Source organism: Salarias fasciatus, chromosome 7 (assembly GCF_902148845.1).
Source record: "Salarias fasciatus chromosome 7, fSalaFa1.1, whole genome shotgun sequence".
Classification (NCBI taxonomy): Eukaryota; Metazoa; Chordata; class Actinopteri; order Blenniiformes; family Blenniidae; genus Salarias; species Salarias fasciatus.
The window spans coordinates 1,004,910-1,018,675 of record NC_043751.1 but is presented as its reverse complement, the minus strand read 5'-3'; the positions used below and the strand labels follow the sequence as shown (position 1 = coordinate 1,018,675).

General features: G+C 47.5%; 2 protein-coding genes across 2 annotated transcripts; both read right to left on the bottom strand.

The window, feature by feature from the left end:
• Positions 1–6,326: 6,326 nt before the first annotated feature.
• tmed6 (transmembrane p24 trafficking protein 6) lies at positions 6,327–9,589 on the bottom strand. The gene is made up of 4 exons (XM_030096598.1): positions 9,383–9,589; positions 8,623–8,749; positions 7,618–7,772; positions 6,327–6,560 (listed from the first exon to the last, which is right to left on the bottom strand). Exons 1-4 carry the CDS (start codon positions 9,587–9,589, stop codon positions 6,327–6,329), a joined length of 723 nt encoding a protein of 240 aa, XP_029952458.1.
• Positions 9,590–10,107: 518 nt separating this feature from the next.
• Positions 10,108–12,969, bottom strand: LOC115391483 (palmitoyltransferase ZDHHC7-like). Its single transcript, XM_030095758.1, has 7 exons — positions 12,890–12,969; positions 11,628–11,841; positions 11,288–11,412; positions 11,078–11,174; positions 10,668–10,749; positions 10,420–10,550; positions 10,108–10,254 (listed from the first exon to the last, which is right to left on the bottom strand). Exons 1-7 carry the CDS (start codon positions 12,967–12,969, stop codon positions 10,108–10,110), a joined length of 876 nt encoding a protein of 291 aa, XP_029951618.1.
• Positions 12,970–13,766: the final 797 nt, after the last annotated feature.

Sequence of the window (13,766 nt, the reverse complement as noted above, 5' to 3'; positions counted from 1 at the left end):
CCATCTCAATCTGCACAGCTGCAGTTTCCACAAAGGAACTCGAAATTCTTTTATTTGTTCTTCAAAGTCACCAAAGCACGGTGCAAACTCAGTGCGCTCAGTTTACCTGCAAAGCGCGTATTTGCGAACACCGTTGTGCTGACTTGGTTCAGTGTGACTTGGCAACAGGGAAAGTGAGGCAAGCTGCACCGGCGCATTTGTGTCTCCCATAAAAGCAGCTTCAGTTGAAATGTTGTCACTGCGTCACACGTGTCAGTGGTCATGCGGTCTCGTCCCTGGAGCTGGAGGTTTTAGGCGTTCAGATGAGCTGGTATGTTAGCCAGAAATACCAACTCGCATTTCCACTTTTCATCCTGCAAAACGGTGGAGTCTTTTCCTTTACTGTTCATGAACTGACAGATTTCGTTGCTGAGCTCAAAAACTCTGTTGAGAACTTTTCCCCGACTCAGCCAACGCACCTCTGTATGATAAGGAAAGACGGCAAACTCTGAATGTATCTCCCGCGTGAAGGACTGGAATTGCCGGTGATTTAAACCTTTAGCTCGGATAAAGTTTATGGTTTGTGTTACAGTGCTCATTACATGGTCCATCTTCAGGAATTTGCCACACAGTGCTTCCTGGTGTATACCCCCAGCAAAAAGTATGGAATCAGCAGTCTTTGACGAGCACTCACTCAGACATTTTATTCTGTAGAACAAACTCAGATAAAAAGCATGAAACAAACAATAATGAAGTTTTTCAAAAGTGCAACTCCTTGGCACTTCTTGGCATTGGATTGATGAAGAATCATCAAGTCGTCAGAGCCTCAGAGACTGCAAGCTGTCCTAAAAGCCAGAGGTGGTGCAACTAAATACTAGTGATGTGTTTTGATTGTTTTTTCTTTGTCTGTTTTTCATGATTCCATAATTTTTTCCTCAGAATGGAGTGATTCCATATTTATTTCCCTGCACTTGCTCTATAAAAGTAACATTTACTGACCAGCACAATGTTTTTTCTTCATTTCTTTTAGTGTTTCTGAATGCCAAGGAGTTGCACTTTTGAAAAACTTTATAATTGTTTCATGCTTTTTATCTGTGTTTAAAATGTCTGAGTGAGAGCTCGTCCAAGACTGCTGATTCCATACTTTTTGCTAGGGGTTGTATAATGCAGCGATATGCTGTTGACTCGCCAGGACAGTTCTCCTCCTGCATCTTTACTCCCATCCTTCCCACTAGTCCACTTTTTCCACCGCACATAGCCGGTGCTCCATCAGATTTGAGTCCAATAAGTCTGTCCCAGGGCAGTTTCATGTCGGATACACTTTGACGTTTTCAAAAATGTCTTTTCCAGTCATTGTCCCTTGCATCGATTTAATGTCCAATATTTCCTCTGTAACGTGCAAATTGGAGTCCACTCGTCAGATGAAGATGGCCAGCTATGCATTTCAGTCATGTCAGTACGTTCATCCACAGCAAGAGAGTACGCAATAAAGTCCTTGCTTCTTTCACTCAACTGTGTTTTTAAATCAGTGGCCATCTCACAAACTCAATCAGCAACTCTATTTCTATTCAAGCTTACATTTGCCAGCATCCGCCTCTTGTCTGGACATAAGACGTCACACAGCTTGACCATGCAGCTCTTCAGATTTCCCCCCTCGGTAAATGGCCGGGCTGATTTGGCGATCTCCTCTGCCACGATAAAACTTGCTTTCACAGCAGCTTCACTTTGTGATTTTGCACAGGTAAAAGACGTCAGCTGGAATTTCAGGCTCTTCTTAACTCTTCCACTTCCTGCACCTTCTGCTCTGTATCCGGGTCTTTCAGGTTATCCTGATGTCTTTGTCTCATAGTGCCGTCTTAGATTCAATTCTTTCATTACAGCAACATTAACTCTTCTATGATCAAGAGGATGGATGGATGACATAGTGATGGAAGGGTGATGGACGGACGCTGGAGTGATGGATAAATAATTGGATGGATGATGGAGTGATGGTTGGATGATGGATGGATGTTGGAATGATGGATGGATGATGGATGGATGGATGATGGGGTGATGGATGGATGACAGAGTGACGGATGGATATTGGAGTGATTGATGGATGTTGGGGTGACAGATGGATGATGGAGTAATAGATGGGTGATGGAGGGATGATGGACTGATGGATGGATGATGAATGGATGATTTAGTGATGGATGGATGATGGATGGATGTTGGAGTGATGGATGATGTTGGAGTGATGGATGAGTGATGGATGGATGTTGGGGTGACAGATGGATGATGGAGTAATAGATGGATGATGGAGGGATGATGGACTGATGGATGGATGATGAATGGATGATTTAGTGATGGATGGATGATGGATGGATGTTGGAGTGATGGATGATGTTGGAGTGATGGATGGATGGATGTTGGAGTGATGGATGAGTGATGGATGGATGTTGGAGTGATGGATGATGGATGGATGATGCGCCTTTACAATGGATTAAAAAATATCATACCGTAATTACAAAGTCAAGTTTGTTTTCCAAGAGCTGTGACCTCTGACCTGAGGTTAAAGCTTCAACATGTGAAGGCTGATCACACATATCAGGTTCTTCCAGTGGTAGATCTCAATCACTGACGGGTAAAGTGTCTTTTGGAATGACACAACACATTTGGTATCAGCTCTTCTCTGGAAAAGCAACATGCTACGTCAAGTCCACAGACTTCACGTAAACAGTCACATCCTCATTCCACAGGCTCCACCTTGAAAGGCAGCCATTTCTGGAATCTGCTCCTGCTGTTCAGAGCTGCCAGTCTCTCTGATTTTAGTCACTGTGCTTTCAGTTTTCTCTAACCTCGGGACTTTATGACTTTATCACCTGCTCCAGTTAGTTTAGAACAGTTTTTAAGGCTGTTGAAGATCAAACTAAATTCAGACAGAAGAAAAAAGTCTGAAAAGAGAAGCCCACGTGGAGGTTCAAGTAAATTATTTTTAAACTTTGAATGCCTTTAAGTTATTCTTTTGAGAGTTTAGGACATTTTCACTTAGTAAACTACACAGAAAGCACAGGAATACTGTTTTTTATCATTTCATTAGATCAAGCCAGTTTATGTATTTTTTATAAGCAAATTGGTCTACCTGGAGGTGTCTGTGGATGAAGCGTCCTGCTGAACACGCGTTTTCAGAGTGAGGAAAACGAAACCACAGCTGCAGTTTAAGCTGTCGTCTGTCCTATCAGAGCCTTCCATCACTTCCTGTCACAGATCCAGCTCTGGCACAGCGTTCAGTCGTCCCTGGTGCTTTTCTTTTCACAGACTGATATTTGAGTCTGAATCATGTGACTGTAATGCTGATGATTTGTCTGATTTTCTGAGATCATGTGTCTTCATCAAAACATCAACACTGATCGTCTCTTTATTGTCACAAGATAACGATGATGTGTCTCCAAGACAATCTGATTCTTCATCTTCATCAATTCCAGTGCAAACTAAAATTGGTGCAATTGGCGAGCAGCGACACAACAAGCCTCCGCTCAGGTTTTCCTGGCAAAGCCACAGGGTATAAGATGTCTCCTGATAATAAACCACACCTAGCCGTAAACAAGAGGCCTTTAGCAACATGTACTGTAGGTGATGACTGTGATTACCATCACACACAACATGCAGACTGTTAACAAATGTCCACACATCCCATCCAAGTCTGCAGGCGTCTGGCAGCAGCAATGCTCTGTGCTAACATCCATCCTGATGGGATCGAGAACATCATGAATAAAACAACAATGAGCGCAGTATGGAACTGACAGATGATCCATAGTTACCTGGTTGCAGTCTGTGTAAACACTGGTTGAAAACGGGACAGAATCGAAGAGCCGAGTGGAATCTTCAGGTCTAATTAATTATGCTTTCACTTTCACAGGGTGATTCAGAATAAGACCATGAGTTTTCTCATTCATCCCAACCTGAACTGACCCGAACTACCCTAAACTAACCCAAAGTAATCCCAGCTAACCCTAACCAACCTGAACTAACCTCAACTAACCCAAACTAACTGTATCTAACCTGAACTAGCCTGAAAAACGTCAAAGTAACCCAAACTGACCCTAACCACCCTGAACTAACCCAGCGTAACCCAAACTAACTTGAACTAACCTTCACTAACCTAAACTAACCTAAAGTAACCCAAACTAGCCTGAACTAACCCTGTCAGGCTGTTGGTGCGTCACATGAGAGCAGCTGGAAACAGCCTCACTTCTGTTTTTCCTTGATAACGTTCACCAAGAGGCGTCCTGTGTTCACACACTACTGATGATAAGATGCATTTTCTTTGACCACGTCTGGTTCTTTCACCAGGATGGAGCAGCACCGCCTGTCTGTCTTGTTTGAAAGCCATTTCATTGTCCTTTTCAACATGGACGCTCTTCCTTTCTCACCCCAGTGGGTGTGGTTACATGGATGAAATACGGGATTGATTCAATCTGAATTAAGCAATTCTGAATTCTATTCCTGAGCTTGGTGACGTTCGACCGGAAGTCAACAAAGATTGTTGCTGGGGATTTTTCTCTCTTTCTTTGTCAAATAACTTTCCTGCTACAGCTTTGAAAGTGTTGGAGACACGAGCACCGTGTAAAGCTGAAGAAAACCCATTCTCTCCCACAAATCTCAGTAAAGTTTCTTATTTTTAAATAAACTTCTTTATTCCTTGAAGGCTACTGCTGATAAAGAGCATATCTTTGTTTCCTTCTGGCACTGGATCTCATGTTGGGACGCGCCTACATGAAAAATCATCCTACATCAACAATCTGTTCTGAAGAACAGCACAACTTGATTATTAGAAAAGAGACGTTTGAGTGAAGCTACACATCGTGCATTTATCGTAATTTACTGTGTCCTACATATGATAAACCTAAGAGGGGTCTTGTGGAGCTGGTTTCAGCAAACAGATTGACGTGATAAGAAATGTCAGTGCCTACAGTACCCGGGCCTCGGCCTGCTGCTGACTGTGCATACAGCTGAAACAGGTCGGACGGGTCGGAGTCACGCCATCCTCTTACTCGGTACACCAGTACTCTTCAGATAAAGGTTCACAGTCCTGTTTCAGAGCTTCCCTTCACTCCATGTCTGTGTCCACAGTGTGGCTGAACTCTGTCCTGGACCGGGAAGAGATTTCAGCTGAAAACATTGAGCTGTAAAGAAACGTGACTCCTCTATACTTTCATGTTCTTTGATTCATCTTTGTGGAAGCAGCATAAAGCAACATTGATGGTGAGGGAAAGGTTTCAGTGACAAGCCCCGGCCACATCTGCTCACTGACGGCTTCAATTCAGAAACAGATATGGCAGAAAAGATACCTAAATGTCTAAAAGTCACAGAATCAGACCGAGAGCAACTCAAATCAGCTAAAAGAAAAAAGAAGGTATTTTAATGAAAGATCAGAGACTGCAGCTGATCTGAGGCTGTCCAGGAGTTTTTCTCCAGCAGTTCAGTTTTTATAGGGTGAAGTCAAACAAACGCTCCGTCTGCAGTAGAACTCTCAGTTCCTCTTTTCCTTCAGACGTGCAGCAGAACGTCAGAACAAGCAGGAAGACGACACAACTACATCCTGGGTTCTTATGTTCCTGACCGCTGCCGAAGATCAGCACTGAAGTCAAAGCTTTGCTCCCTCAGGATGATAGAAGTAGAGATCGCTCGGCCTCACCCTCCATGACTGCTGGTTTCCTGCTGTGGATCATCACTGGAAGGTTTCACCATCAGTGATTTAAAACCCATGCTCCAGGATATGAGTGGAGTGTGTAGATGTTTTATTGTGTAGTAATGTCATATTTGTGGACGACAGAGGTTTTTTTTTTTAGCTCCTCCTGCTCAATTAAAGTTAGACACAAGAATTTACTGTTTTTTTCTGACTCGTTTCTCTTATAATGAAATGAAAGTAGCATGAAGTGAAACATTTTCCTTTCCATTGAGCACAGAGCCACAGCTGAACACTCTCTCAAATCATGAGGTTTCACTGAGTTTAAGTTCATTTTGACCACCGCTGTTACATTTTCTGGACCTGTGGAAGGTTAAGAAGAACATTTTTACTTATAAATTCATGAAAATGTTTGGTGTGTGTGTGTGTGTGTGTGTGTGTGTGTGTGTGAGCAGTGAGAAAAACCGAACATCATCAAATAGCCTGATTTTTATTCATGTAGTGTGAAGAAAAGGAACAAACACGAGACGGTTCAAAGAGAGTGGAGATGGAGCGGCACCGCCTCTCAGCAGGGGGTTGTCCTCTCAGGGGTGGGGCTTGTCCTCGCGGGCGGGGCCTGTCCTCACAGGCGGGGCCTGTCCTCGTGGGCGGGGCTTGTCCTCGGGGGCGGGGCCTGTCCTCAGCAGCGGGGCTTGTCCTCGCCCGTGCCGGCCTTGCTGGTGAAGAGGCTCTTGAGGAAGGCCAGCTGCAGGTAGCCGGACGTGACGATGAGGAGGGTGAGCGCCAGCGACCAGTGGCTGACGTAGCGCGAGTTGGACCGCAGCATGTAGTAGTCGGCGCTCTTCCTCATGCGGCCGAAGCTGTAGTAGCGGAACATGTGGAAGACGGAGGCCTCCACTCTGTGGGTGGCGCTCTGCGTTCAAACACACAACAAGTCTTCATCGCCTGCAGCACCGACCTCCTAAAGCAGGAATCACGCCTAAATGAACCTGTCTTCATCTTATTTACACATCAGGCTGTCTTTCAGGAGGTTCCAGGTATCTCTTAGCAAAAAAAAGGATAAAGACGTAAAACAGCTCAGTTAGGAGAAATAGGTAGAAAGGTCTGGACTGGTTAGAAAAAACCTTAAACTCTAACCCTACTAAGTTTGCTAAAAATGATTTTGTTACGGAAAAATTACAGGTAAAATTAGTTGAATGACTTGAAAAAACAGTTTAAAACATTAAAAAAGGTCAAATAGAAACAACAATATGTAAATAGCTTTGAAGAAAATGGTAAAAAACAACAAATCCTCAAGAAACAGTGTGAAAGAAAAATCAGTCAAAGTAACTGAAACTTTGGTAACACTTTACTTGAAGCACCCGGTATAGCACATTATAAGTAGTTATAAACACTCATACATGATCACAATGCTTTATAACCCACTATACAGCATAGGATTAGGGTTTGGTCCTGGCATTGTGACCATCTATGAATGTTTATAACTATAGCTACATGTGTTATAATGGCATTAGAATGCTTTATGAATGTACTTACAATGTGTTATACAGGGGGGCTTCAAATGAAGTGTTACCAAAACTTTAAAGGGCCCTTTAAAAGCATTAAAAAAGAGTGAAGCTGCTGAAAATGTGGCTCCAGGTGAGATTTATTTGTTGTTATGGTAAATGTTCTACACTTATATAGCGCTTTAACTCTGCATTAACAGAGCCCAAAGCGCTTCACACTGCAGCATCACATTCACCCATTCACACACACGTGGAGGCGGCCGCCATGCAAGGCGCTCAGTCCGTCCACTAGGGTTCAGTGTCTGGCCCAAGGACACTTCGACATGCAGAGACAGGAATCGAACTAACAACCTCCCAATTGTGAGATGACCACTCTCCCCACTGAACCACACAAAACGTGGTTCTCTGGGTCTCGGAGCATGCCTGTGTGTGTGTGTGTGTGTGTGTGTGTGTGTGTGTGCGCACCTCGATGACGCTCAGCGTGTCGTTCAGCTCCTTGTCCCTCTGCTCCGTCCCCCTGGGTTTGTCCTGGTCGTCCTCGTAGTAAACGCCGAAGCTCAGGAAGACTTGCAGCGAGCCGAAGCGGTTGTGGAAGTTACTGAAACACATCTGATAGAAACCTGCAGGGACAGAAGGACCGTCACCGTCCTCTGACCGGCTCCACGCTCAGCCTGATTCAACGCCTCAGGACGTATTTCACCACCCATTAAAGACATTTTCAGTCCTGTGCTTGACTTTTCTCGTCATTGTAAACAAAGAAGCACAAATAGCAATTTATTTGTATTGATTAATTTTTATGAAAACCTGTTTGAAAGCGTGAAACTGAACCAAAATGATCTTATATTTCAGATTTTATATGAATAAGGTTAAAAAGGTCATATTATGTGTGATGTCACTCAAGTCAAAATAGAAGTTTAGCTTTCAAAATAAGAGTACCTGGACTTCAAACTACTGAAGTAGTAACTGCTGAGCAGCAGCATGAACCCAGACTGTGCAAACAGGGATGAAATAAAACGGGGACCTTTAGAAAGTGGAAAAAAATAACGCATGACAACTGGGCCCTCAATGAATTTGGTGAAACGAGGAGGTGAACTCATTTTCTTCATCACGGTGACAGTTTCTCCTTTCCTCAGTCAGGTTTCTCACTCTGAACTCTTTTTCTCTTCCCTGTTTCTGTATTTTATTTAGATTCTGCTCTTAATGTTTTTCTTGCTCTGCCAGTTAAATTTCGACGGAGGCTTTTCTGCTGTCAAACGGTGACATCTAGTGGTCACACCTGGTACAGAACCCCTTCAGTCCCACCAGCAGCCAAACAGCTGCGTTAATTGTTGCATGTGCAACTTTTCCTAAAACAAATGGTTTATTGATCCCTCGAAGCGCTGATCCACGAGAGAACTCGCCCAATGAAGAGAGAAAGCTAAACGTTCAATGAGACGGAGAACAGGAGAGGCAGAGCGGAGGCTGGCGTACCGGTCTCCGACGCCTCGAAGTCGGCCTGCCCCAGGGCGTCGCCGATGTTGGTGAGCAGCAGGCCGCTGGGGGCGTTGATGGTGACGGTCAGGTGTCTGTCGTGGCCGACGCCGGTCACCCACTGCACCTGCACACACACGCTTCAGGTTCAGCCGCCGCCGCCGCCTCGTCACCGACCTGACCAGCGGGATGATGGGAACGCTGTGGACCCACGGTGAAGCCAGCTCCTGCTTCACCTGGTTTCGGCCTGCAGGCCTTCAGGAGCTCATGGCGCTGCCCTCACTGCAGCTCAAACAGTCCGATTGAGAGCGGAGGAAGAGAGGAGAGCTCTGTGGTGCACGTTTATTGTGTGGAAAGTGTGAAAAAATGGAACAAAACAACCTGGAGCTGTGACAGGCTGTGTTTTCGCTTCACCTGATTGATCCACAAAAAGCACAAACAACCAATAAAAATCTAAATCCGGAGCAAGAGGAGCAGCACTCAGCCGGACGGACTCCTCTGTCTGTCACCGAGCCACAGGTCGCTTCAAAAACAAAACTCCAACACAAACAAAGAAACGTTCGAGAGGAAAAAGGAAAATAGACAAAATCACCAAACTAGGTAGAAACAACTAAATGAAAAACCATAAAAACATAAAGAGCTGGTCTCTAACAGTGCTCTTTCTCTCGACCCGAATCTGCCCAGCTCTTCCTGCACCTCAACCTGGAAGCCCACAGGAAGCAGAAGATCCCTGGGGTCAGAGGTCAAGCCCCCCCCTCACCATGTAGCTGAGGTAGAACTTCTCTCCGAGGTGGGCGAAGTGCCAGAAGCACTCCAGGCCTTTGGCGGGGATCACCACGGAGAACTCGTACTGGTCGGAGCCCCAGAACAGCTCCTGGTCCGTGATGTTGGGGTGGGGGTCGGTCAGGGGCCCCCCCTCCGCCGGGCTCCACAGGACCAGCAGGCACAAACACAGGAGCTCCAACATGTCTGGAGAACGCAGAACCTTCCTCTTCTTCTTCCTCTGCTTTACTGAAGTGGCCGCCCGCACTGACCACAGCGGCTTAACCTCCACGTCAGCGCTGGGAAAACCTGCTGCAGGGGCAGCTGGAGCCGGCGGGGCAGATAAACACCTGCCCCCACCCCAACCCCCACCCCCACCCCCACCCCCAGAGGAGGAACCTGATCCAGGCCAGAGGTCGACACGGAACAAGCCAAGGTTCTCTGAGGCTCCGGGAGTGGAGGAGGAAAACCAGATCAGACCGGAAGGAGTCAGCAGCACACACACACACACACACACACACACACACACACACACACACTCCACAGGCTTCACTGCTGAGCAACCAAGAAGGAACGGTCACGCCAGGAGGGTTCTCTGTTCGTGTTCTCCGGAGAACCTCAGAGCTCAGTGTGATTCATCCTCAGTGAATCTACAAAGAAAAATTCACGACATCATCTGCGTTGCTTCAGTAATGTGATCAGAGAGTCTCTCCTGGCGCCTCGTCACACCGAGAACTCGGCTCCGCCCCTCCGAGGGCGTTTCCATGGAAACAGAGGCAGCTTGAGTCCAGCGAAGGGGCTGATCCAGAGCAGGGAGGGCGGTCCTCCGAACACCGAGCTAAGCCCCGCCCACCGGCCTCCAGCATCCCCCTGGACACACACACACACACACACACACACACACACACCAAAAACATGATCAAACACCATGTGTCGCCGCTGATCACCCTGAGACTGGATGTGTGTGGAGCTCTGAGGGTGGAGGATGGAGGGAGGAGGTGGAGGTGGAGGTGGAGGCCTCCAGCTGTTCCTCACCGCGGCGGAGCTGCAGATGGAGTGAAGCTGAGTGCTGAACATCACGGCGGTGAAGGTGAGGAAGAGGAGGCTCTCCATGCAGAGGAAGATCATCAGTAAGATGGTCACAGGAGGAGAGAAGTCGCTGCACTCTGACGACAGAAAACCAGCGAGAGTGAGAGGAGGGAGGAGCCGGGCGGAGGAGGGAGGAGCCGGGCGGAGGAGGGAGGAGGCAGGTGGAGGCGGGTGGAGGCAGCACTCGGACTCACCTGTCCACTGCAGCCGGACGCAGGAGATGAAGTGGTATCCACACAGAGCCAGAGCGTGGCCCGACAGGATGGACACGTACATCTGGACACAGCGCAGGAGCTCCGTCAGAGGGAGGACCAGCTCTGAAGGGATGCTAATGCTAATCACTGCTACTGTGGATGGAGACCCATGCTAATGCTAATCACTGCCACTGTGGATGGAGACAGTGCTAATGCTAATGACAGAAAGGTGTGGTCAGGACTGAGTGAGTTCAGGAGGAATCAGCTGTTTCTCTGCTAACAGACAAGAGTTCAGTCAAACAGGAAACCAGCTGCTCGAACAAAGCAAACCCAGACTGAAGCTTCTGCAGTGTGAATAAGAGTGTGTGTGGGTGTGCGGCTGATGGAGAGGAGGCTCGTGTCACACTGACGGTGAAGAGGACGAAGAAGCGCTGGTTCCTCTCGCCCACGCAGTTGTTGACCCAGGGACAGTGGTGGTCCATCCTGCGGATGCAGCGCTGGCAGATGCTGCTCAGGGAGCACAGAGCACAGTCACTGCTGAGTGTGTGTGTGTGTGTGTGTGTGTGTGTGTGTGTGTGTGTGTGTGTGTGTGTGTGTGTGTGAGAGGCGGAGCCTCCCACCTGCAGTGGTGGGCTCGGTGGGGTTTGATGCTGCAGCACTTGGAGCACTTGGAGAGCTCCTGACCCGGGAGGAGCTGCAGGTCGGTCCCGTGACGCCGGGCGGCGTTTCCCCGAGGAACGGCGCCCTGCAGCGCAGCGAGACACGACGGAGAGACTGAAACGGCGGGAGACATGGAGGACGAGAAGGACAGAAAGACAAACTGAAGGACAAGGAGTGTGTGTGAAGGAGCGGTGTGTGAGGGAGCGGTGTGTGACGAAGCGGTGTGTGTGTGTGAAGGAGCGGTGTGTGTGTGAAGGAGCGGTGTGTGACGGAGCAGTGTGTGTGTGGCGGAGCGGTCACCGGGTCGGTCAGCATGGTGCGCAGGTGCGCCGCCAGCGCCAGCGCCGCCAGGCCGTTGAAGCCCAGGCCGTGCACGGCGGCGTGCACGGAGCCGCCGGAGGGCAGCAGCAGCACGAAGGTCACCACGAAGACGGCGAAGAGCACCAGCAGCCAGGTGACGGCGGCGCACAGCACGCCGCAGCAGTCCGGGACGAACCACAGCGCCCCCCCCCTCCTCCTCCGCCTCCACCGCCACCTGCCCCGCCCCCTCCGCCTCCAGCAGGAGGCGCTGCCGCTGAGCGGAGGACGTCCTCATCTGGAGGCAACAGCAGACCGAGGTCACATGATCAACTCATTTTTTTGTTACCCTAAAATAAAAATGACATTTTGAGCTCACAGGCTGGACGTCCTGACTTCTTTCTATCGAAGACGATTCCTTCACAGCAGATTTCACTTTTCTACACAAGACGTGGATAAAAACCCAAACGTTCCTCCAGGAAGAGGAACGAGGAGATGAATGAATCCGGGGAAGAAGAAACTCACCTCAGCCGTCTTCACATCTTCTCTGTCAGCGTCTCGTGCCTGTGGACAGCAGAGGACAGACAGATGGACATGAGACGTGAGACAGGAGGAAGCTCTGCCACTGCCACAGCTCACCAGCTCAAATGACACCATACGCTCGAAATATGGAGGAACATGAATTATTTTAATGAGAGCAGCAGGATTTATCAGTGATCTCCACGTCTGGACTTTGACATCTGTAACTCATTATTGTGGAGATAGAGGAAAAAATAAAGAATTTATAACAAAGGGAAATAAAGAAAAACTGAAGGAAAGACAAACAAAAAACAAAAGAAGAAAGACCAAAGACAACCAAGAAAAAACTGAAGGAAGGAAAAAAGTAATAGTCTTTTTTTAACGGACTTGTATTCATCCATCAGCAAATTATGAAATATCATTACAAACCAATAATGTTGTGTTATCTTTCTAATCATATGATTACATGATGATTATTTTATTTTTCAAATTAATCTCTCAGGCTTATTTCCATATTTGAATGTGTCATGTTGAATTTTCAGAGCATGAGCACAAACTGGAGGGAACCCTCATCGACCGCACCCTGCTCGGTGTCACTGAGCTCCCGGAGCCTGGAGGATATTCAGACATCATTATTCTCTTCAATCCATCCTCCAGGCATGGCTCAGTGTTTACTGGCTGCTCCAGCCGAGCAGAAAGGCTGTCCAGCGGGAAGCGGCCGCGACCGGCGAGGAAGAAGTACAGACCGTGAGAGGAGACGAGCCGGAGGGATGTCTGGGTCAGATGGAGCCCGCTGCGGACCGCCGGGAAGAACCTCCTCCGCCATCACTGCCTCATCAGCGGCTGGCAGCGGCGGAGCGGCGTCATGCGCCCTCTGGTGGTCTGAGGGTAATATAACAGCAGGAGCGGCGATCGGCGCCCTCTGGTGGACAGAAGCTAATACAGCAGGAGGGGCGTCCTGCGCCCTCTGGTGGACTGAAGGTAATACAGCAGGAGGGGCGTCCTGCGCCCTCTGGTGGACTGAAGGTAATACAGCAGGAGGGGCGTCCTGCGCCCTCTGGTGGACTGAAGGTAATACAGCAGGAGATTGCATATTTACTGACACGTTCGCTTCAAGCTTTTGAATGTTTAGTGCACACACAGTGCAAAATTGTGATCCTGATGATTGAATTTGAAATGACATTGATATTTTTTTTGTTTCTGAGATTTTTTAAAAAAAAATATATGAATCTTTTAATATTTAGATGAACCTTGGGCTTTTTTAAACATTTGTAAGGATTGTATTGCTTTGTTTTAATTTTGTAGTTATGATTCATTTACATTTATCTATTTTGATCGACGGACCGGTTGTCTGTTGTAATTTATGTGTTTCTCTTAAAAAAAAACTTTATCATCTTGAGGTGCCGACTAACTGTGTCCCTTTGATTTATTTTATTTTCTAAAGTCTTTCTTATCTTGAAAAAACATCCCTACTGGAAGCGTTTTCAGAGAGAACAGTTCTACAGTTTTTACAGAGCAACATGAAACTTAGAGAGTATATTTGTTATTTAATGCAGCAGTAACTCAGCGGCAGTGAGGGGAGTGGTTTCAGCGGATCAGAAGAACAGTCTGGCCTCTTCTATG